Source organism: Seriola dumerili, unplaced genomic scaffold, assembly GCF_002260705.1.
Source record: "Seriola dumerili isolate Sdu_G_001 unplaced genomic scaffold, Sdu_1.0 BDQW01000478.1, whole genome shotgun sequence".
NCBI classification, from domain to species: domain Eukaryota; kingdom Metazoa; phylum Chordata; class Actinopteri; order Carangiformes; family Carangidae; genus Seriola; species Seriola dumerili.
In genome coordinates, this window is record NW_019174733.1 from 3,349,471 (window position 1) to 3,374,321 (window position 24,851).

Consider the following 24,851-nt stretch of genomic DNA (forward strand, 5'->3'; position numbering starts at 1 on the left):
CCCCACACACACACACACACACAAACAGCACAGCACTGACACACATATCTGTCTCTTTTTCTCACTCACACACACACATGCGCGCACACACACACACACACACACGTTCCTTAGCTCAGTTCCACCATTATAGAGCCCCAGACAATATAGGAGACTCAGCATAGAGCCTGCAGCGCCTGCCTCATTTGCATGCCAAGTGGCTGTAATGCTGTTAGGGTTTATGCAATAAAGACAAGTGAATCCAGACTGCTGGGCCTAAGAGGAAGAAAGAGAGGGAGAAAAGAAAGGGGGAAAAAGGAGAGGAGGAAAGGAGAAAGAGAAGGAGAGAGTATGAGAGAGAGAGGTTCAGAGTGAGAGAGAGGCAGAGGGAGAGAGAGGGAGAGAGAGGGAGAGAGAGTCAAAGGGAACAGATGGCCCAGGGAGAGGTAAAAGGTATAATCCCATCAGCTGCACTATCAACCGACCATCTGGACATCCCACAGCACAATTACAACACATTTCAGCAGGCAGAACAAAGGACGGCTTCGCGGGGCCACATTAGACCTGTTTGAGTGTCACAATACTAGAGCAGGGACCTCCTCCGCTCAGATCTCGGATCAGTTTTGACGTCCTCTACAGCCAAACCCTAACCAGAGAGGAAAAAGATTAGGATAGATCACAGATCGGCTGCCTGCGGTCATTTCACGGTATACTGGATCTTGAAATAAATTCAAGTAACAATTCAGCACAAAAAAAACAAAACAAACAAACCCCAAAACAAGTGATGACATATGAATTCAAATCGCATGAATTTCCTCTACTGTAGCCCAAAGTTTGCAAAGACTTAGTGATGCAACACTCACACCGGCAGGCCGGCTCTTTGCATCCTCATCCGTCCACTCCTCATGATGCCTATCATCTGCTGAGGGGGCATTGTGCGTGTCTGTCATCAGATCGCCTGCGCTGACTGTGTAATCCACTTCGCCACGGTCCCCATTCAGCACATGCTCCCCTCTCTGTCTGTGCATTGAGACATATGCAAATTTTTAGGCAGAAGGGTGGACGGCTTAGGGCCTCAGTCGCTGCCTCTCCATGGGTCCTACTGTGTGTGGGAGGGGGCACTGGGATTTCCGAGGTGGTGCGTCTGTGTTTGTGTGTGCATGCGTGTGTGCGTGCGTGTGTGTGTGCGTGTGTGTGTGTGCATACGCGCACGACTGTGGATGCCTGTCGTAGGTTTTTGAGGCTGCAGCTGCCCCCCAACAGTCACCGTCACCATCAGGCCCTCTTCTTGCCTCCTCCTCCTTCCTGCCGCCCCCCCCCCCTCTCTCTCATCCCCAAAGTCAATTTGTTTACAGTAATTTTGAAGGGTGAATTATTTGCTGTAATCGTCCGCACTGATGAAGGTCAGGCCCTTAGAGGGGGCCCAGCATGCCCATAGAGGGTTGGTCCTCTTTCAGACGCTCCGCTTCGCAATTAAGGAAAGCAAATGTCACTCCTCCAGGCCTCACAAATGAAAATCTGTACGAGGTGATTAGCATGAAGTCAACAGCGCCTGTTAAAGTCAGATTCCCTGTAGTACCAATGTGTGTGTGTGCACTTTATGGGCAGGGAGAGAGAGCAAACATGACCTGAACAGACCCAACAGCAAGGCAAACAAAGGGAGATGTCTTGTCTGAGGTGATTCATACAACAATGGCCGACTGTGATTTACTTACTGGATGGAAAGGATAATAGAGGTTTAGAACTGAGCTTGTAAAGTAAGAAGGAACTTGCTGAAATAGTTTCTCACATTTTGAGGAGTAGGAAAAACATGCACAATTCATAGTGTATTAAAAGATATTGATGGAAATAGATTAAATTTGATATTGCTATTTTATGGCTAGCTGTCATGCTATTCCTGTTGTAAACACGGTGTTGTGCTGAACACCATATTAAGGTAATGCATCAAATGACAGTGAATGTGAGGCACCAGATCACTCAAATTAGATTATAATAACAACCCAGACTGTTGATGAATGGCAGAGCTACGTAGCAGAAGTCATGCCAGATGAAAAGCATTGTAATAAACAATATGAAATGGATTGAATCGATCACAAAAAGAAAGAAAAAAAAACTCAATCTGAATAATTCATGAGTGCATTTCACGTTATGAAACCTGAAACTACACTCCATGTGTCTGCACTGTACTGCATATGCAGAACAAAGGTAATGAAATAACATGAACCAGCAAAGCTTTAGCTTGTCATTTCCACTTTAACAGCCTGTATTCTTGACTCATTTGAGATGTGTTCAACTTTGAAATTTTACTGTACATGCGAGTGCATGCTTAATCAATTCTGATAGCTACATTTGCCCTGACACATAATTTGCTCCATCAAATCATTTTCCTGGCGAGCCCGGCGTTTAGCCTTTGTGAAGTGGACCATTTGAAGGGTCTGCTTAACTACACCACTCCAGCGCGCTGATAAATGATTTTGATTCTCATGCCTTAAAGGACAAATCCATCATTTTTTTTTTTTTTTTACCAGGGGCAATTTCCATGATATGTCTTTGTGAGAGAGACATGGAGGGCTGAATGTAGAGGTGATGCAGTAATGTGTCTGTGTGGAAAGAGACATGGGCCCCCACTGCTGAAGCCTAGGTGCTGAATTTGCTCTTCTCTTTGTCTTGGATAAGCAGCCACCCCGTGCATCAAGGCTATCAGCCCCAGTGAGGGATGGACCACTGGAGGAGCCACTGTCATCATCATAGGGGACAACTTCTTTGATGGCCTACAAGTCGTGTTCGGCACCATGCTCGTATGGAGTGAGGTATGATGTCTTTGTTACTGAAATTCAGTCCGAATATTACAAATTCAAAAAACTGTCAAAAACTTTCTAGCCAGCACTGATAACAGCACATACTCTGTGGTTCATTATTGCAGAGGGCTCATTGTTTCTTTTCATTTCCTCAGCTGATAACTCCCCACGCCATCCGCGTCCAGACTCCACCTCGGCACATCCCCGGTGTTGTGGAAGTCACGCTGTCCTACAAGTCCAAGCAGTTCTGCAAAGGCGCCCCTGGGAGATTTGTCTATACTGGTGAGTCGAACCCCTCTCTCCCTCTTTTCCTACAGGCCTCTCCTGTGCCTCTGCTCCCTCTCCTACCTCTGTCTGGATGGAGGCCTCCGCCCCATGTCCAGGCGCTATTAATGGACTAACCAGGGCCCTGCTCGCTGAATGTTAAATGTGTGAGATCTGCCCCGCTAGCGAAAAGATGTTTTCGTGGAGGGGCTCCTACAAGTGCAACTCGATCCCCCTCTGACCTGCCATCATACAAGGGCGCTGCCAAGCCCTGTTAAACTCAAGCTGTCAGGATGACTCATTCTGCCAGTTTGCTTAATCTACCCTGTTGTGAGACTGATAATGCTTTCTGCTAATTTGCTGATTTCATAAGGCAAAATGTGATTTCATGTTTTTTTATGAATCAGGTTAGAGAAGCAATATCTAGGTTAAGTGCGTGAGTGTGCCTGAAGTTATTCTGTGAATTCATGGGAGAGAAAGTGTGCACAGAGAGACGACACGGATGTGTATGTTGGAGAGAAAGGGTGTGTGTGTCACACTATAAGTAAGGGATCTGATTATCTTGGCTAACAGAAGGAAGTGGTGGTCTTATCTGTCATCATTGGTGAGGAGACAGAGGTTGCGGGGGTCAGAGCCTGTCTGACCTGGAAGCCTCTGTCTGTTCCAACTCTGATGGGCAGAATGAAACGGGGGCGCATCAAAGCCACTCTCACTTCCCCCAGCACCCCCAGGCCTCCAGCACAGCCCTGGCCTTGAGCAGAGCAGAATTGCAAAGTGAGGGCTGGTCCCCCCCCACACACACACACACACACATACGCACCCACCCCTCCAAAACCCCCGTCCAGACCCCTCCATCCTGGGGCAGCTGTTTCTCATCAAGCCCCCCCCCCCTCCTTCTCTTGCTCCCCAAACCTCCACCACTTCAACCCCCAGCCATCCGTCCCCTTCTCCTCCAACCGTGCAGTCTGGCCCAGCTCTCCTGCATTTAACCTCCCTAGCAGGAGCGGAGCAGAGGCCAACAAGGCACCGGGATAATGAAACAGGAGTGTAGTGTGGCTGTGTGAGTGTATGTGTGTCTGTTTGTGTGAGCAAGCGAGCAGCGAGGAAGTGTGTGTGTGTGTGTGTGTGTGCGTTTGCGTGTGTCTGTGTCTGTGTGTACATGTGTTACTGCACAGCCCTGAGAAGGTGTATAAGTTAAGACATTAATGGCTTCTATAGCACCCTGGTGAAAGTGCCAGGTCCCTTAAGAACAGACCCCATTAGTCACAGAGGCTAAGCGGATTGGGATGATTACCATCAGGTTTTACTGGGGAAACGTGTCCCCCTTCTTTCTATCTTTGTTGATCCCCCTCCCCATTCTTCCTCTCTGTCTTCCCTGGGTTCCTACTCACTTCCAGTTAGTATAAAGATACAATTACCCCTTGAGGCAATGGTGGTACAATTGATTAGTGCGGTGAATTAAAAGAGAAAGTCACCAATAGACAGGTCCAGCTCCTCTCCACTGCTCTGCTATTCCCTGTGTGGCTCACCCTGATTGTACGAGGGTTGACGCTTGAGAGAATGAAACCGTTAAAGAGAGCAGGATGCATAACGCCAGAATGAGGTATCACTGATTCCATATGTACAGTAATTGCCAGGTGAAAGGATGTTAGCTACTTCTCTCAGACATTAAAGTGTGAATGGGTTGATGCGTTGAGTGCAGGAGAGTGGATCATGTATTTAAGGGTGAAACAGCTCATTTCAAAACCGTAGCGTTTCTTTCTGTGATACAGCACTCAAACAAATGGCACTACACGAGCAAATAGATTTGAAATGACCCAGGGTTACAATAGCAAATTACATGGGCTGAGAAGGGCATGTAGTGAAACAGTGCTGTCTAAAAGGCACAGAGTGTTCCGGTGTCATATTGGAGAGCAACATGTGCATATCAAAGGTCTAGTTATCAAAGCATATGGCTTCAAGCGTGACTTCAGAGCACGGCTTGAGAGGAGTGCCTTTTTAGTCATTTTTTTTTCATGTTGACTCTTCTTGCACCACCACCCTAATTGTGGAGATTTAACTCGCTCAATTTAAGAAATTATCACAAATTACCAAGAGTCAACACAGAGGAGACTGCAGTCAATTCGAACAGCGGAGGGACACGTCCTCACTCGGGTTAGTACCCTGGAACGGCTCCAAAACTCACAATCCATTCTCAGAAAGAGAGCACCCTGTAGTGTATGTCAAATAATCCTGTTGGCATTGACTATTGAATGTTTAAAACACTAATGAGACAAACAGACATACTATATAAAAGTTTAGTAGGCTGTAGTTTACTGACTGCTTCAAGGAGCTTATATCTGTACTTTAATTGCCACATTTTTAAAGCAATGACATGTTAGCTATTTTTGCTATTTTACAGTCTATACCTTTTACCTTCTAACAAAGTGTTGTCCCTTGGCGGTTGCTTGCTTGTCCTCTGTCTAATCCATGTATTGGTTATCCATTGGTCCGGACAGGACTAGTAGAACCAACTGTCAGCAAGGTTGTAGAAAATCAAAAGGAGAAAGTCCTGGCTGTACCTGAGTCAATACTTTATTATACTTTACACTTTATTAAGCGCTGCAAACAGTACATGCTGGTTTGATCAGATATTTTTTAAAGGAAAAGTCTCCATTTTCAGCCTCATTTGCAGCATCTTAACCTTTTTACTGCATACTTACAGTACTGTATGAAAGAGTAAATCATAAATAAAAACTTTGACCGTACAATTTATCCAATTTAAGCTCCTAATTGCATCAGAGCTTTTGGTTTTCTATCTTGGCCAAGTTTCCATGTGAGCTCTCCTCTAGGGGCAACGATGCAGGCCCTTGGTAATATGGTTCTGCAAGCAGTCCTAACACACTCAGCCACTATTTATCCTAATCAGTGACATCCACATAACCAGGATTGCTTAAAATGAACCCCTTCCGCGCCCCAGAAAACGCACATTTACCGGGACCCCATTTGTCATGGGTAAATTGAGGGTCAGTAAACTTCGCCTGTATCCTCCAGTGGGGATCCAGGACATGCATCATAACGTTAGGAGAGAATGATTGGCGAAGGCGAGCTGTCACACATTTGTCAGGGGGAAGGGAACATTATTTGCTAATTTCCCAAGCTGGGCACTGACAGGGTGCTTCGTCTTCAGACCTTTGGTGACCAGCATGGCTTCTCAGCTATTAGTACAAGTCAAGTGTTTTTTCTTTTTTTTTTTTCTTCCTCACCGTAAAGCGGCAGTAATAAGAGCCATTCCTTCGACCTCACAAGATCGCAGCACACTGGGTGAAGGATTTTGGATGGAGCAGATGCCCCATACAGTGAGCTGCTCTTGCCAGGTCTTAGTTGAGGCCAGACAGCCTTGAGGGCTGATGGATCACAAAGTTTCCTCGTCAAGGTGACGCTATCGACTCCACTGCACCAAAATCTGACAAAATGGGTATGAGGCAGTCATTCATCAACATAAGGACAAAGGGGTCATGTGTGCTTCACTCAATACTGGTGGAGATCAAGAAATGTCAGTCCTGCAAGGGATGGAAACGGAAGATGTTGATAGTGCAGGAGTCAGATCTCTTTTTAATTAAGCTTCAACTGCAATTTATGAATGTAAAAGAAAAAAATCACAATTTCTGTCTTTATGTGCATGAACAATTAACTCCACCAAAACTAAACCGGCAACCTTCTTGTTCAGCAAACCAGAGATATAAATAGTGATATCCAGGGCTCCAATCCAAAATTAAACTCACTTCCTGTTCCACTCTTAGAAAGAGGAACAAAATGTTATGTAGTTTTGGACCCCCCCCCCCCCCAAAAAAAAAAAGAAAAAAAAAGAAAAAAAATTAAATAAACAAACACTCTTTATCGGAGCATATCAGATAGGGCACTATTCAGCCTGTGAGTCGGGCCTATCCTTACGTCTCCTCTCCGCCCTGCCGTCACTTTGAAGTCCCAGACTCAGAAGCTGATCAGATGGAGAGCTTCCTTTTCATTTCCTGTCCTGCAGCGTTGGGTGTGGTACTCCACTGGTTGCTGGTCAGTGATGGGGTGTGGCCTACAGCAAAGATATGCTATAATCAAAGGCATTCAAGGAGGTATGTAAACAGATCAGAGGAGGACATGCTAAATACTGTATATAATCATTGTATAGTTAAAATCCCTTAATCTACTACAAGCAGCGTTTCAGATTTGAGATCAATTTTAATATATCTGCAGGGTTTTTTTTTTTTTAAATTCACCCTGCAGTATGAAGTGCTACAATGAAAAGGGACGACATAGGCATTTATAAATGTCATCGCCACAGTCAAGTGGGTTGTAACCAGTTGGCACAACAGTTTTAGCATGTGTCAAAGCATGTTATCCACTAGCCATATCCCCATACCTGCCTGTCTCATTACAACTCTGGTATTTAGCACTAGCTCCACAGGAGTGAGGCAGACACTCGTTGCCAAGTTAGATGGGCCTGGTTTGAAGGCCTTGTGAGCTTGTGTGGAGCGCGACAAGGTTCCACGGAGGAAGGTCCTTGTGTCCAATTAGAGGGCTGACGTGACACGTGCTCGCACTCCCCCACTGTCAGGCAGCTTGTCAGGTAGGCTTTGAGAAGCACACTGTGGCATTATTCCACAGCGTGTTATCAGCAAGTGACCTGTGAAATCCAGCTCCAGGAAATTGATTGAAATAAGTACTTGCAGTTGGGCATGTATTTTCTCCCACTACATCTCTCTGTGAAATGCATTGTGGGTATCTTTCAAGAGAAAAATGAAACTATGGGCGTGTGTTTTTCCTCCCAGTAAGGATGGTATTCATTGATTTAATTTTAATTGGAGCCACTTTTTGTCCCACAGTATTGTTAGAGGTCTGTTTTGTAATGGCTCTTAAAATGGATTGTCCTCACTAAGTCACAGCATCAGTCCTCTGCCACAGGAAAGATAGACAGAGGAGGCAGGGAAAGGGGGGGGGGGGACTCTTGATAGACGAGGATCTTTCCCCTCCTCCTCTTTTCTCTTCCTCCTCTTCTTGCCCCATTTTCAGTATGATCCACACCCAACGGGCTTGAAAAGAATTCCACTCCCCCCCACACACACACACACACACACACACACACTGCCGCATTTTGATTGAAATTCATCGGCAAGTTTATTGAGAAATGAATGAGGGAGGCAGCACGGTATTGACTTTGAGAGGAAAACACAACTCATCTTGAATGAGGGGGAAAACGCGGCCGTAATTTAGCCGTCATCGATCTGCGCCCCGTCCATGTATTGATCTTCATTTTACAATATTAATTTGCGCTTGCAATCAGCTGTGAAGGGAACCCATTTGATTTCTGTTGGCTGGTAATGTGTGAAAGTCCGCCGACGTCCTTCGAGAAGTGGCACACATACTTTAGATGTCATCTAACAGGATTGAACAGGTGTCTTTGGCACTTTCTAATAATACAACCGATATGAAGGGAGTCTGAAATTATGGATCTGCAATCTGTAACATTGCTCCCTTTTAACCGTGTTAATTACATTTTATCTGTTGCAGGAGCAATATCTGCTGGAGACTGTAACTGTCTAGGTTTTTTCATCTGTATTGGCTCAAAGTTCATGAAATTTCAATGATCATTGATCTGTCTCCATTGATTTATCTTAACTGCAGATCTTTGAAATTTTAATTTCCTGTTCATCTTGAGACTGCTGGAGATGGAATCACTCAGTGATAACTGGCTGCAGTGGATGGAGATGATATGGTCAGTGTTAAAACAGATGAGGTTTGCTTTGCGTGGGTTTGCTGTGGAAATTCCAATTTGGTTTGGTTTGTTTTTTCGTTTTATTTTTTTTTTTAGATGGTCCCTACGTCTGCATGTGTGTTTTCCATTCTCTCAACACTGGAACATTTCTATACTGTGCAGCAGCAGCAGCATGACTTCCGAGTATCCTACCTCTGTATGCACAGTATTCATTTTTAACTCCTTACAGTAACACTGAGAAGATATTCACTCTTTCTGTGTCTCTACTATAGACTGTACTGAGCATCAGCCAGACGAGGTCATTATGTGTGCTGATGCTGTTCTGAACTGCATCCATCTAACAGACTGCAGGTGCCTAGAAGGCTTCAGTTAGACTGTTTGATAAGTCACAAATGCAATAACACTTGAATGAACTTCTGCCTGTGCTGTTTATCTGTCTCCCCCTTTCCAACTCCCACTCCACCTCTAATTTGTGTTAAGGGGAAAGAAAAAAAAAATAACTGCTCAATGGTGTAGGAGGAGTGGAGATAAGCTCGAAGCAGTTAAGTATAATTAGCGAAAGTAATAGCTGGCAAATGGCAACAAGGCTAGGTTTTTATCTCCTGGAAAGATAGAGTTATCGTAATAAGCTGTAATGGCTGGCAGGAATGCTAGTACTCTGTGCAAGCTTCCATTCAGGCTCATAGACTTAACAAGGAACAATTTCCCTTAAATTTACTGCTTTGCTCAAACATTTCCCTATGTTTATACCCCAATACTGTAAGTCAATACATGTGTTCAATCCCGTTCCATATAGACCGAGGGCACACAGTGGTGTATTGCCATGTAAGCACTTCTGGCTGCCAACGTCGGCCATGTTACACTGTTCCTGTAGAGCGGTTACTCATGTCCTATTTCTAGAGAACATGGAGAAGGAGCAGCAGACCACACTCAGATGCCATGTACACGCCATCCACTCTACATTTTAAGTAAAGTGGCTAGACTGAGGCGGCTAGAGGGGCTCTCAGAGAAAATGTGTTAGTGGCATGAAAGGACAGGCAGATTAAGGCGTCAGATCAAAATAAGATTGGGGAAGTGCACATTCCAGCCAGAGGAATTCCACTGAAGCCCTGCCACGAATGCTCGTGCGCATGCGTGATATTCAAAATTGGAAATGATATGGTCACAGCTGCACACCGAGTCATGCATTCCATCTCTTCATATTCTGAAACACGATCGTTGGCCCTCCTGAGTGAGAAAAATTACTGAAATATTCATAAAAAAAATTCATCCATACGTGGATGAAAAAGACGCAGAATCTTTTAGTCATCTTATCGTGTTGATTTTTACTCATACGTGGAAATAATTCTTTTGCTGTTAAATTTCAAACGTATTTGCTGTCACTTTTGCTGTCTCATTGCTTTTGTTAAATTCTAATCATCTCTGAAATTAAACCATGGAAACAAATCTATGAACAATTATATCTCTGTAAATGTAACACAAGCAGGGAAAGAGATATAAGCCATGTAATTGAACAAAACATGCAACCTGTCTAAATCCGAGCAGAAGATGAGAGAAAATGAAAATTCTATTAGTCCATAATGTTCCCTCTGCCCCCCCCCGCCCCCCCTCCCATGTGCTCTTCATCTCTCCTGCAAAGTATTCAAATGCAAGCCCTGCCTTACCTCCCTGTGTCTCTTTTTCTCTAATTATCCATGAGGTCAGTAAGCAAAATGGGGAAGAAGCCAGGAGATCAATACAAATTATCCCTGAGCAAACCAGTGCTGACAGTTTGAATTGCAGCATATGTTTACCCAAAATCAGGCAATTTATCTTAATATCAGGCGAGTAATGCAGCAGGGGTGAGAGGTCACACAATCTCTCCACCTCATAATTACCCGCCTCTAAAACAGGAAAGTGGTATTGATTGGCCGCGGGCCGGGAAGCGGGCGTGACTGGAACGTGCCAGCGACCCCCCCCACCCCTACCCCCCACCCCCATCGTACCTCCTCCCAGTTTCCCCCACCTTCCCTCCTCCCCTCGGCTAGACTCCCCACCCAGTGCAGGATTTATGGGATGTGTGTGGAGGGTTTCATGTTTCCTTGCAGCGACTGAGAACCCTTACAGGAGGGGTAATGCGGGGTGGGGGGGCGGGGGTATGCACTTCCACACCCTCAGCCCCCCCGTTCCTTCACCATATTGTGTTGGAAGGACGAGGAGGGCCAAACTGATTTTGGCATGCATGGAGTCATGCGAGGGCATCGCAGAGCTAGATTTGCCCATTATATCTTTAGAGGAGAGTAAAGTTTACGACAGAGTGTGAAGTTGGAACATAATGATGTGCCAAGGATTAAAAAAGACACGGGGTGAGGAGGTGGGAGTAAAAGGGGAGGAAAAGGTCGCCGTCAATGTGTGTGGTGTGAGAAAAAGTAAGAGGAGCAGTCCCAATGATTCTTGTAAAAGCTCAGCAGATGAAAGAAAATCTTTCCTGGGAAGAAAAAATGTGCGGAGCAACGCGATGAATACACACATAACACATTTATTGTCCAGATTGAATATAAGTGCTCAGTATATATCATCAGCAGCTCTTACAGGATTATTGACATTGTCTGTGTCTGTCTGCACCAGTGTACATGCTATGACTACAAAACTGTCAACTCATCAACTGACAGCACCGTTTAGCGCTAATGCAAGTCTCCATCAGCTGTCAAAAGCATTTGCATGAAATCAATAGCAGATGGCGGTCTGTGTCACCAATTTCATTACGCTGGGGTTGTTACAAAGATCATCTCCATGATAGATGAGACGGCGACATGTCGACATGTGGAGATCATGCCTGACGCTTAACTGCAACTGCATAACACTGAGCCATGTTTTAAACCCAGGCTGAGACAAGTGTAAATAACAGTTTTGATTCCATATTCCCCGTATGAAAGCATTTAATACTGTACATAAACTTTTTTAAAAAACTGTTCTTTCAGACTACAGGATACCCTCCAAATCACATTCATAATTCTTAGGTCTGCTTTTACAGTAAGGCGTCATTATCATTGGAAAGGAACATCAAACAGAACACCTCGCCCAACCTAGGTCTTGTCCTGTACTGTACGTCTCTCCGGCTGTGTTCCCAGCATGCCTGGCGGGTTGTGTAGGCCCCAGCTGAGGCAGAGGACAGGAGAGCGTGATGTATCACCCTGAGAGAGCCCACTGACAGCCTCTGATGATGGATGGCCTGATTATGGAGTGCTTTTTACACATACACAATTTACATCACACTGAGCAGCGGGGTCTGGCAGGGCTGACATGCACATACACTCTCTCAGCCGGGCACGTGCAGTCACACACACACACACACACACACACACACACACACACGCACACACACACACACACACACACACACACACACACACACACACACACACACAGATATGCATGCTCCTGTGTGTACACATGTACACATGTATGAGACCGCCAGAGTGCATAGATAAGAAAGGGGGTGGAAATAACAAAAGAAAGGGGGCAAATTCCTCGCTACAGCCTTGTCATGTACGATCAATACCGCAGATCAATCCTTTATTAAAGAGAAGATGGCGTTCCCCCACATTCCAAAGCAGACCCTTGTCGTTTCAGGACGCATGATGACATGTCAAATCAGATTTCCAGCAGTGTATGTTGTCGTGGCGTGTGGGTTTATTCAGGTGTGCCCGGGCAGCAGAGGCTGAATACCACTGTATTTGCAAGCTAGATCCTTGCTATCGATTAGCACCCTGCATTGTCCATGCTTGAACACATAATTGCTCCGTTTGATCACGGTCGAGCTGGCAATTACTGTATTCAGGTTTTGGCAGAAGTGGCGCATGTGTGTGAGTACATGACTGCTGTATGTATGCATGAGTAGATAGAGGATGTGTGTGTGTTTGTGTGTAGGTTGTGTGTAAGCATGCTTGCATGTGTACATAGATGAGAGGGAACAAAAGAAAGAGTAAGAAACATAAATGTTCAGTTTCCTGCTGTGACTGCCTGGATTGTGCTTCAGTGGCCCTGCCTGCCTGCCTGCCTGCGTCTGTGTGTGTGTGTGTGTGTGTGTGTATGGGGGGGCGATCGCTTGCTTTCACATTCTCTGGTGTTCAGCAGGTTCAGCGAGCTGTGCGGTGTTAATGCTGAAATTACATGCTGAGTAATGAGTGATGGGCCAAATTACAGGCTGAACAATGAATAGAGGCAGGCAGCTCTTATTAGTCTCCATAGAAAGCCATTGATTTATGAAGCGCCTTGCTCGGCGGAGTTACTCTCCTGAAAATGATATCTACATTGAGAAGTGATGTTCTCTATTAAGTCGTTCCTTCCCCCTTTTACACTGCTCTCCTCCTTTCCTCCCCTCCTCCCCTCCTTCTCTCCTCTGCCCTCCCTCCCTCGCCTTGTCCTGCCTATGAGTGTACACATGATTGTTTAGAATCAGGCGGAGCTGTAAGGAAGCCTTCAATTACCCATTAGGACTGTCAGACATAAAACGCCCTGCTCTCACCAAAGTCTGGGTTATGATTCATTTACTTTGTGCCTCTGATTCATCGCCCAATATGCCTCATGCCCCAGATTACTATTTGAGGGGTGGGAGAGATTAATGGCTGCATGGGATCTGCTGCCGTATTTCATGGGCCCAGTGTTGCAGTACAGTTGGTGCAGAAGGATGAAATGACAGCAACCTACACTAGATCAATGTGTGGACAGCCTTTCACAGATTATTAAAGCTCTGTTAGATTAAAAGACCCCCGCTATGTAGTTTGCTGTAGTCAATATTCTCAAGCAGATAAAAAGGGGGAGGGTCTCCTTGGAAGGATTCTCAGACTGATGTAGGGCATCATGGCTGTTAATGGAATAACACTTGGTGACACAAGTGTCAGAGGAACCCTTGTCATTTTCCTTCACTTGCCCCCCCCCCCCGGAGCCGCTGATGATTCATAAAACATCCCCTCACCCCTGAGGTTTCTTTGAAATTAGGCATTCTGAAATGACTTTTGTACTGTAAACTCTAACAGATTTCTCAATTAGTTTTTTTCCTCTCTCTGGCAAAATTAGTCCTGAAATGATTCTAATTTTCAACCTTCCTTTTCTCTCTTTCAGCCCTGAACGAGCCAACCATCGACTATGGTTTCCAGAGGCTGCAGAAGGTCATCCCCAGACACCCCGGCGATCCTGAGAGGTTACCAAAGGTCAGTCCGGTGTCTCTGCAGCATAAAAAAAAATAAAAAAAAATACAGCAAACAGCAAAAGAGACAGAGCTGTCTGGGTTATAGGGCCTTAATACTTTGAATGTGACAAATAAACAAAACAACATTACCATCAAAGCAGAGCACTGTGACCCCAAACCGTAACAGCTTTGCTTCACATATGTGGCTTACCCACTAACCAGCGTGGTAATGGTATTGGTTTTGTGTGTGGAGAGAGGCGTAAACTCTCTGTGTGGTAAAATAGCTCAATCAGGCGTTTTCCTCTCCAGTAGTCTGTGGAGATGGTAATCTGGTCAGAAACGACGTCTGCACCCTCATTACCCCACTCATGTTTTCCTTTCATTTTCTGCAGCTCGATTTGGTTTAATCTTTTGTTTACAGAACCCTGTGCCGTAAACCCCCTAGTCTTACTGCAGCTAATAGACAAAGACTGCATGTTATTATGCTTTGGCTTTCTTATTGTTTTCTTTTGAACCTGGGTGAAGGAGTTGAAAGCCTCATCAGTTTTAGACACAGTGGTGTGGCACACAAATAGGCTGCCATATTGAAAGACTTGAGCATGAAAACTAAGGTGCACAGGTTTTTTGTTTTTTTTTCCCTCCCCTGCAGAAACTCTTTGATTCTTTTATTCTTTTCATTCCCTTTGATTCTCTTACTCTTTCCATTTCCTATTGATAAAATCTATCTGTGTGTTTTCACTAATTGCTACCCTGCCAGTAACCATTTTTGTGACTGACGTTCCAGATGTGTCAAGTGTAATAATATGACTGATTAGTACATTCAGAACCCCTCGGCATGCAGTGAAGTGGTGGCCACCTCAGAGTTTTAATAATACTGTAAAACCTTTAAAGACCTTATCTATTAAATCCCAGCATGCAACACAGCAATATCATTAACGTCCAACGGACAATTTAATAAAGAACAGACTGTGTGGTAGCTATAGACGTTTGACCAAGGCAATGTGGAGAAATGGAACATCACAGCAAGTCCCTGGTTCAGTATATGAAGTGTTTCAATTAGACTCGGTCCCTGTGGAGACAGGAAACAACACCCAGACATGAAATGTTACTCTAATTTCAACTGTAAACGTAGACTAAAAGGTAAAGTACACTTACCTTTAATATCCACATGGCTCTCTCTGTCTCCTCCAGCGTCACCGGTCAATCTAGGCGCTCACTGTTTCTATGTTATAAAGTCACAGTGTCTTTGCAAAGTCCACATCTTTTGAACAAAGAGAGCAACAATGTTAAACACAGCGTTATTACAGAGAAACCTTACTTCTTTCCTTGGATACAAAGCGTCGTTGGCTGTGAGACAGGTTTTGACACTGAACCCAAGATTAGTTTCCTGGGTGTGCGTATACTTAATATAGCACGGTCTCCCAGCCTTTGCATGAAACAATCACAGAGTGAGATGAAACCCTGCACTTCCAATAAACAACATAAATATTTGATTTGCTCTCTAATGGACCCAAATATGGGGTTCAGGGGGCATGTAAATGATCCCACCAAGTGATTCGTCATTGTTAAGCTTGCCATCTGAGGGTCAGCTCTCGGGGTCAAAAGCACATTCCCAATAAAACAGCCCGCGGCGTGCTGAGGCTGGCATGTACATTTGGAATGAGAACAGAAACGGCATATAGAGAACAGCCATTACAGGGTGCAGGTGAGGTAGGGAGACTCTATAAAAAGAAGATAAAGCTGGAGGACGCGCGGTGTGCATTAGCGGAAAGGCAAATCGACACCAAGCCCACTCACCGCCTCTACCCCCCCCCCCTTCCCATGACTTCACCCTCCAGTTGATAATATTACTGCGCTATTGATTTCCACCAGCCTTCTCCCTGGGACCAGTAAGACACGTGGTAATTGTAAGGAGACAGAAAGCCAATATGGGAGTGCTCATGGATAGCAAGGGATGCACGCTAATATTGTTGCTACACAGAGAAAAAAAGGGGGGAAGCTGCCTCTGATTGAAGTTTACCTCGTAATTCTAAGACAACATCGTAGATGACAGTCTGACCCTGTGGGAGGAGTGGAGATATAAAAATTCAATGCAAAGTCCAGGGTGAATATGAAAGTAATAAGTGTGAGCAGTCAAGTGATGAGAAAGGAGATTGGTTTGCGGGCATCGCGTTAAGTGAAGAGAGACTTTGGAATTCACCCTCCTTTTTAAGATCTTGTTATAAAACAATTTTCTATTCATAATATAAAAAAGACAATTTATAATACCATTTTGTGCCCTCTGGCAGTAATGGACAAATAGACTGGATATCACATTATATCACACTCAATTTCTCTCTTCTGTAACAAATTAGATTCATTATGAAATTAAAAGTGGAAACTCAATATTGTTTTATTATTAAGCTGATTGCTTTGGATTCTTTTCTTTCCTCCCAAAATGAGCATAAGCCCATTCTTTTCCAATTCTTTGTGTAATCCACAAGGAGAAAATATTACAAATGTGTTCATGTCAAGCAATTACCCATGTATTTAAATGAATCTCTCTTCCTGTGCTCTTTGAAGTACCTTCATCTAATGGCCCTATGCTTCTAAATGCATTCATTACCTCAGGCTAGAGCTAACAGAGTAATTGCCTTACAGTTTTATAATGGCATTAGCACTCCAAGCTACATAACCTAGGCCCTCTTTTATTAACTGTGATAATATAAATACAACATCCATGTTAATCTAGTGCTTGAAGAATCACATTCCGGCTGTTTTAGACCATGTCGTCTTATTGTTAGATATTTTTTATAACACATCATTTGTTATGGCTTTCTCTAAATTTTTTCTTTTCTTTTTTTTCTTTGCTCTGCAATAATGTAAAACAGCTTCTAAATCTTAGGTGATCTGTCATCTGAGCAGCCCCATTTAAGCAGTTGTTGAACACGAGACCTTTATGCAAAGCAAGGCAAACAATAGCAGAAATCTGTCACGCATTTGTCACAGAACAACAGAAATCATTTGAGGCCTTTAATTGTTTCAATTTAACATGGTGTGTTCTGATATGTCTCCATGACAAGAAAGCCAATTACACTTATGCTGGAGTAGTATTGAGATTTACATGGAAATGCCCTCAGAACACTATTCCGTGTTAATCGTATTCACAGCGTGAGCTGATACGCATGAAAGCGTCTCGTCAGAAGAAAACAAACTTCTTCCTTGATTGGGTGCAGCACTTCTCATCATCCTCGGATATGACTAGGTTGCCACTTAAGCATAGCCTTGCGAGTGAGCTTGGTTAGTTAAGACACCACGCGGTAAACGACAGATTAAGGATGAGAGGCAATATCGTTTTCTCTCTTTTTTCCAAGCTGTCCTTATGTCACTGCTGCAAAGTACCATATGGACAAGGAGGGAGAGGACGTTTTAAAGAGAATGAAACATGGCTTGCGAACGCGACAGTCTTAATTGCTTTAATTGTTGTTTAAAATTGAGAGCCATGTAGGAGATCTTGAAATATGATAGAATAGATTATTGGTAATTATTAACTGCAGACAAAAAGAAAGAAAACCACTTTATCTCACTCAGCAAGAGAGAGAGAAATCTGTTCTGCCTGATGAGAACACATCAAGACAGCTGGTCCTCTCATTTAGTCTACCTGCCTCACGACAACCATAATTCTTTATTTGTATGCAAACTAGATGCATGCAACGTTGAGCATACACACCAATTTCAGAGGTAAATGCCCATTCTAAGAGCCACCCATCCGGTAACGTGGGGTGGATTAAGCGATATGTTTCTATAAGAGAGCATGGCATACGCTGGAAGTGGCTTCTACAGTGATTCATCTTGATAAATCAAGGACTGTGGTAGATATGCTCCTCAGGATGAAAGGGCCCATACACACACTCCGAGCACACTACATACGCTGTGCCTTGGAAATGCAGGCCAAGTCTTGGAGGCCGCTGTTTGAAGGCGCGAAGGCTGTGTTTACATTCATTTACGGCAGCTGCCGTCTTAATCCCACACTGCTATTGCCAAGTGATGGAACACTTCAGACAAATTACCGAGGCCCGCAAAAGAAAACATAGCGAATGTGGGAAGAAAACAAGCACCATCTGAGATGTTTCTGGTGACAGATTTGCATTGCTTTTAACCAGGGTTCTAACAGCACAGTCGACAAATCTCTGCTCTACAGCAGGTGACAACAAGCGAGCATTTTAAAAACACACGCAACAGCCATGTCTGCAACTTGCCTTTGTCAGATTAAATGCACTCTAAAAGGAGGAGAGGGTTTTCATAGAGCATATTGCCTTCTGTATTATAGAAAACAAAGAGAGCAGTCTGGTTGCTTGAGAGGGATTTAATTGTAAGTGCTGAATTCAAAGAGCAGATAAAGACACACAAACGGGCCAAACCCCACCTAGCTGAAAGCCCAAAACAGAGTGGGGGGAACAGGATCCGGGGCCAACTCATTTTCAGTGTTAAGAGCCAAAGCAACACAGCTAATCCGCATTGTCAAGCGGGGGCAAGCATGCAGACATGGATAAGACCACATCCTGAGCATCCGTGTCCCCAAGGCACAAGCACCCAGCTCTTGCTGGATGGGAAGTCATTTGTGAAGTCCTTTGCAACAGCCAGTCAAAGAGGTTAATTGAAAAATTCCTTAATGTCATTACAACAGAACTAGATTAACCCAGAGCTAATTCACTTTATTGTTCTGAAGAGAGGGGACTCGGCGCTGAACTCCGGAGCAAACGTGAAGCCCAGAATCAGGGGTGAGGTGTTGTTTTTAAAGGAGTATGCCAGTTTAATTAAGATAGGGAACATTATTCACTGCTCTGCATGGTTGGAAGGAGCAAAGTGGTAGTGCTGTATAAATGCAGCACTCGTGCCTCTTAAATCAGGGTGGCGTTTATTTAGGCGGTTGAATATGTAAACATTTCTAAGTATCTCCACGACCCTGCTGTGTAATGTTGTTTGTGATATTGTTTGTTACTGTAAGAAACAACTGGGGTCAACTCGCACATAATCTGCCCGGCTCTTAACGTTTACTCTTCCTGTTTTCCTCATCAGGAGGTGTTACTGAAGAGGGCGGCTGATCTCGTTGAAGCCCTGTATGGAATGCCCCACAACAATCAGGTCTGTATCCGCGCAGCCGCTCCTGCGTGCTTATACCTCTGCTAAATAAGAAACCATTGAAAATTTTGTATAGTATCACCAAAGGGTATTTTCACCACTATATCTGGAACAATGTAGGCTACATGCGTTGTGAGTTAAACATATAGCAATGAACCGTGCATCAAAGCAAAAGCAAAGCTATAAAAAAAAAAAATAAAAAAAAACCATAAATAACAAAACCTCTGCCTTCTCTTTGCTTCTCAGGAGATCATTCTGAAGAGGGCAGCTGACATCGCTGAGGCCCTGTACAGCGTTCCCCGCAACCACAACCAGATCCCCTCTCTCGCTAACACAGCCTCCCACGGCATGATGGGAGTCAACTCCTTCAGCAGCCAGCTAGCAGTCAATGTGTCTGAGTCACAAGGGAATGACCAAGGTATGTGATTTAGGGTACAGCTCCATAACTCAGTGGTTCTCAAAAGTGGGGTCCAGGGAGCTGAGGGAATTCCAAAGGGGGGAGTTTGCAGCATGAGAAATAGTTAAATTTCAGTTTGTTTGTTTTTTTCATTCATTAAAATGAAAAAAGAAAAAAAAAAAAAAGGGTAGAAATTGTTTTTGAACGCCAGGCTCTCTGCCCCCATCCTCGCTAACAATACAGGGAGCTAAAGGGTCCAATTAAGAGCCAAATTCTTTTCTTAATAAACTGGCATCTGCAGGATGTGCTGATATAAAAATGTTTGATTGCAGCAGCAAATTTCCATTATCATTTACTGTAATCAGTGAACATTTCCCTGGTAAACACTGTACAGAAGGGAAGGAATGAATGAATTTCCCCTCTCCATCCTCCACCTGTGTTATTCAGTGGGCTACAGCCGGAACACCAGCAGCGTGTCCCCCCGGGGCTACATCTCCAGCAGCACCCCGCAGCAGTCGAGCTACAACACCGTCAGCAACAGCATGAATGGCTACGGCAATGCCGGTATGAACCTGGGAGTGCCAAGCTCCCCTGGGTTCCTCAACGGATCCTCTGCCAACTCCCCATATGGAAGTGAGTAGCTTGCCACTATCACACGCTGTAGTAGCACTAAGCTGCTGTTGATTTAATTCCAGCTCCCACATTCGTTTTCACTTCTATGAATCACTTCTGACAGGGTTATAACATTATTGATGGTGATAATATATTACTATTCATTCACGGAGGCTTGTTTAGCTTTAGTACTTCGGAGAACACACATGTAGCTCAGAACAGGAGAAATACTCATTTTTATGTGTATTTCGCCGTATGCCACCTGTATTTGTTCAACCGGACAAGATGTTGATGGTTGGGGCCTGTGAGTACTGATCGTGTATCCCCCCTGGCAGAAATACTATCCCAGCCTTACCTTAACTGCCCTTTCCCTCTCGAGCACTACTCACAGCACGTTCTCACTCTCACCCTCCCCTCCTCTCTTTTCCTCCCCTATCGTCTCTGCAGTTAAACAAAAGAGCGCCTTCGCCCCTGTGGTCCGACCCCAGGCCTCCCCACCCCCCTCCTGCACCAGCGCCAACGGCAACGGACTGCAAGGTGAGCCCCCCTCACCCCCTCATCCCTTCCCTACGGACTACTGGTCAGATACCGCTGCTCAGGCCTCTGTCCGGTTTGGTGAGGGATTAATCATTACAAATATATGCATTTTGACAGGCCAATTTACACCTTTCAGTTCACACTCAAACACACACACACACACACACACACACACACACACACAGAGCATCTCTTTACGCACACACAGAAACGCAAGTATAGGACTGCAAGCGTCGTCTCACGTCTGTGCGCACATACATGCAAACATACATCCTTGTTGCCCTTTCATACAAATGATCTCCTCTGATGTCGCAGGAAAAGACCTTCCCAGAATTGTTTTAGTAATTATGTTTATTAGGTTTTGTGCATGTGTCATGACCAACATGATTGCTTTGAAAACAAGCTTAGCCGTAGTGTGTGCCCCAAGATTAATAACATTGGGCTTAATGAAGTGGGAAATTAAAGTTCATCTTGCTACACGTTCATACTTATTAATACATGTTGTGCAGAAATTAATGAGCAATGCCTTGCCATCATCTGCGCTGGCAAACTTAAAAGCATTTCAACCATGACTCTACAAATATACTCAGAGCAATATAATAATATATCATCCCAGCACTTCACTAGTCGCCTAATTGTTAAAACGTGTGAAAATACTGAATATATAAACTCTCAGGGTGAGGTACAGTTGCTAATGATATCCTAAGCAGATGGTCCTGGTAAAATAACGGAAGCTACCTTTGATCTTGCCTAATCTCTCTTGGATAATGACGCAGAGGCACGACTTGGGGAATGTGGAAATGCAGGAACTAATGCGATGTAGAGTGTTGGGAGAGTTGAGGATAAAGAGATGAGGGGAGGAGAGGAAGCGATAGAAGGAATCTGAGGGGAGTCTGAGGAGTGTCTAGTACTGTAGCATTGTGGCATTGTGGGAAGTGACCGTGTTGTTGCTCTGCCGTCACCACGGCCGCGTCTCCTGGGAGTCTGGGCCACTGTTTGCCATTACCCCAACGCCAGGAGAAATATCACACATAGCAAGACTGGCGTGCTGGGGGCTGAAATGTCAGAGCAGGAGGGAGGTTTTCAAACTCTCCCTGTTAGGAGGACGTGCAGCAGCAGGCTGGTGGACACGGCAAACACTCACAGGCACATACGCAAACAGGCACATTAAGGCATACATTCACGCACTTGTGCACCGTCAGATGGCTGGACACACACACACACACACACACACACACACACACACACACACACACACGCACATGCACATACATATACACATGCATACATGCACACACAGTAAATTACAACATTTTAATAATTTTTCATATTTATATCCATGCCTGTTTTAGCCCCAATAAATTAATCTTTTTTTCCTCTCTGTCTCTGTTTTCTCCAGCCATGTCCGGCCTGGTTGTCCCTCCAATGTAAATGCACTTTCATCATCTCAAGCACCAGTCTACACACTACCACTTCAGAGGACCCCCCACCCCCCTCTCTCTCTCTCTCTCCCTCAGCACACCGCAAAACGCTGGTGTAATGTATAGTCAACCGCTTGTTCTGTTTTTAAAGATGAAGAAAAAAAAAAGAAAAAGAAAGAAATGATTTTTTTTTTTTCTTTTAAATGACTTTCACCAACCTACAGAAAAAAAGGATTTCACAAGGAACAATATTTTTTTTCTGTGGGGATTTTTTTTTTCTTTTGTTTATTTTTTTTCTCTCCATTTTATCACCCTTGAAGAGGACACGGGATGATGGAGGGTTTATTTTGTATACCTGTCGGGTTGTGCGTCGGCCTCGGATATGTCCAATCAACCACACATTCAATACTGGAAGGGACTCTGTGGACTCACCATCTGGTTGTAAAGTAAAAACACTGATGTACAGTACATTTGCCAATGAACTTGTTTGCCTCAGAAATTGTTTTTTCTGTTTCAACTCTCTTTTAATAGATTCACAACAGTTGTGTGTCTTTATAATGTGACTTTTTTGTATTTTTATGTGTGAGAAAAATACACAGGGGCCAAGACAGTTTGAATTTCAACTGGAAAATATATGAGATATATAATGTAGAAAATTGATCATAAAAGTACAACAAATACGAGTAAAAGGGGCGGGGCTGGGTGGGTAAGGATGTATCATGTTTCATTCCTGCATTTTAACTTAAATTTTGTAATTTATTGTAGCTAGAAATCATCTTCAAAAGTAAAAAAAAAAATCCTCTTCGATTCAACAAGCACACTGACGTGTACAAAACACTGCTCTGTTGATGAATATGATGTACTTCCATGTCTAGAGCTTCCTTTTAAGCAAGTGTGTTTTGCCATGTTTTTCAACTTTTTTGCTAGCACTGTATATTAATGCATTCCTAGGCTACTGTGAAGTCTGTTTCTTGTTGATGAGGAGCAGTCTCCCCCCTCTAGCTCCAACTCCCTTATGTGTTTTATATGTGGTTAAAAATTGTAGACTATTGTGATATTGCCAAACTTGTGCTAAATATTTATACATCTGTCTTTTTCATGTTCTTTTAGATCAACAAAAAAACATTTAAAAAAACAAAATTAAAATCCATTGAGAATGTAGGAGTATAGTAGTTCATTGTCATATTTCTGTTCAAACACACACTTGCGCTCACTGAGGGAAATTTTGTAACATATCAACTATAAATAATGTATTTATCTCTGAAATTTTGTATATTGCTTTTCATTATGTATGTATTAATCGTCATGCCCTTAATATAGTGATGCAGCACAGATAATTCAGCCAAGAACTGTTGCCTTCATTTGTTTTCTTTTTGTATTTGATGAAATGCAATGTGCATATATTTCATGTGTATCCTCAAAAATTTGTGTTACTCCGTCAAGACTCTCTGTCCATTTTTTAAAGGGGAAGTCAAACTTCATTGTTTATTTTTATATTGATTTTAAATTATCTATACAGACCATTTTGGAGAAAACTTTGTTGGTTGTATTGTCAAATAAATTGTTTGTGACCCATATGATAGTTGTTAAGATCCAATAGAGACTAATGTGCATGAGGGACAACCTTGGAGATAAAAAAAACACTCCATCTGTGGTTGTATTTTTTTCTGTTTTGTAGAATGTATAGAAGTCATTTTTACTCACCACTTATGACTCTGCCACATAGCTTACATGTGTTTACAGGGAAGAAAATTTAAAAATGTCAACATTTGGAATGGAAACAGAAATGAATAAGTGATGTTTTATTAAAATTTTCAGTAAAAACACAATAGCTCCTCAACTGTGGACTTCTTCAGTTTTAAGTACAGTTTGGCTGGCAGACAAACTGACAATCAGGACAAAGAAAAAAAGACAGTAGAAACCTCTGAGGACAAACCTGTGATTCGTCTGTAAGTTGTAGTGTTTGCCATGACTTTGCCATAGAGATAATTGTTTGAAACCTGTGGAAAAGTGTAACATCCATAAAAGATGAAAACTGCTCTTTACTCATATTATTTCAGCACAGCACTCTGACATTGTTGCATATTCCTACTGGTCTTTGTATCAGCGTATCCTGCATCTGTGGTGCTTCAAAGGTTCATTGTAGTCATTCATAAACAGTGCGAGCTTTTTATTCAAAGCACCCCAAATGGGGCTCATTCAAATCCCTCATTTTATTGCATTAAGCCACCTAGTTAATAAAGAATCAATACATTGAAAGAGCAAGGTTATCCTTTGTCTATAAGGGCTGGTATCGTTTTGAACCTCTTATAGTTTGAGCGCTGAAAGGGGGGCCACTGTGAAATCTATACTCATCAAGTGGGTCAAACAGAAGGATAGAAGTGTTTGAGGGAAGAATAGTGGTTCTCCTTAAAAACAACTGAGCATCTTATCTGGCATCCTGAGCAGGTCACAAAATGTCAATTTCTCATCAAGGCAACATTGTCCGAAGCCACCCCTGCCTTTAATGCACAATTAAACGACGGCAGCCTGAGTGGCAATCAGCATATCACAGCTTATTATGTCAACCAGCATGCACAGATCTCGCGGCACGGCCGATAGTCCAGGAGCTGCTGATAGCGCAAAGGACAGATACACTCAAAAGAGCGATTTAATTTTCAGCTGCGATCGCCCTGCGCTCCAAATCATTCCCTCGATAATCCAACGTGTCTGATAACAATAGCCACACATCTGCTTCCTGACATTGCATTATCTGTTTCAGATACACATACACAGGTTTGGATCTATCGCCTTGCTCGTTGCG

General features: G+C 43.7%; 1 protein-coding gene across 9 annotated transcripts in view; it reads left to right on the forward strand.

The window, feature by feature from the left end:
• The window catches only part of LOC111235191 (transcription factor COE3), a 68,075-nt gene extending 45,879 nt beyond the window's left edge, over positions 1–22,196 (forward strand). For 2 of the 9 annotated variants that reach the window (XM_022763538.1, XM_022763541.1), the window contains exons 9-16: positions 2,656–2,789; positions 2,933–3,059; positions 13,894–13,982; positions 19,019–19,084; positions 19,328–19,499; positions 19,926–20,115; positions 20,440–20,627; positions 22,027–22,196. In XM_022763538.1, coding sequence (XP_022619259.1) covers positions 2,656–2,789; positions 2,933–3,059; positions 13,894–13,982; positions 19,019–19,084; positions 19,328–19,499; positions 19,926–20,115; positions 20,440–20,627; positions 22,027–22,058 — 998 coding nt within the window. In that variant the 3' untranslated portion in view covers positions 22,059–22,196. Of the gene's footprint in view, positions 1–2,655; positions 2,790–2,932; positions 3,060–13,893; positions 13,983–19,018; positions 19,085–19,327; positions 19,500–19,925; positions 20,119–20,399; positions 20,628–22,026 lie in introns of all 9 variants that reach the window. The other 7 variants (XM_022763540.1, XM_022763542.1, XM_022763536.1 and 4 more) reach the window with 5 other exon arrangements.
• The last annotated feature ends 2,655 nt before the right edge of the window (positions 22,197–24,851 follow it).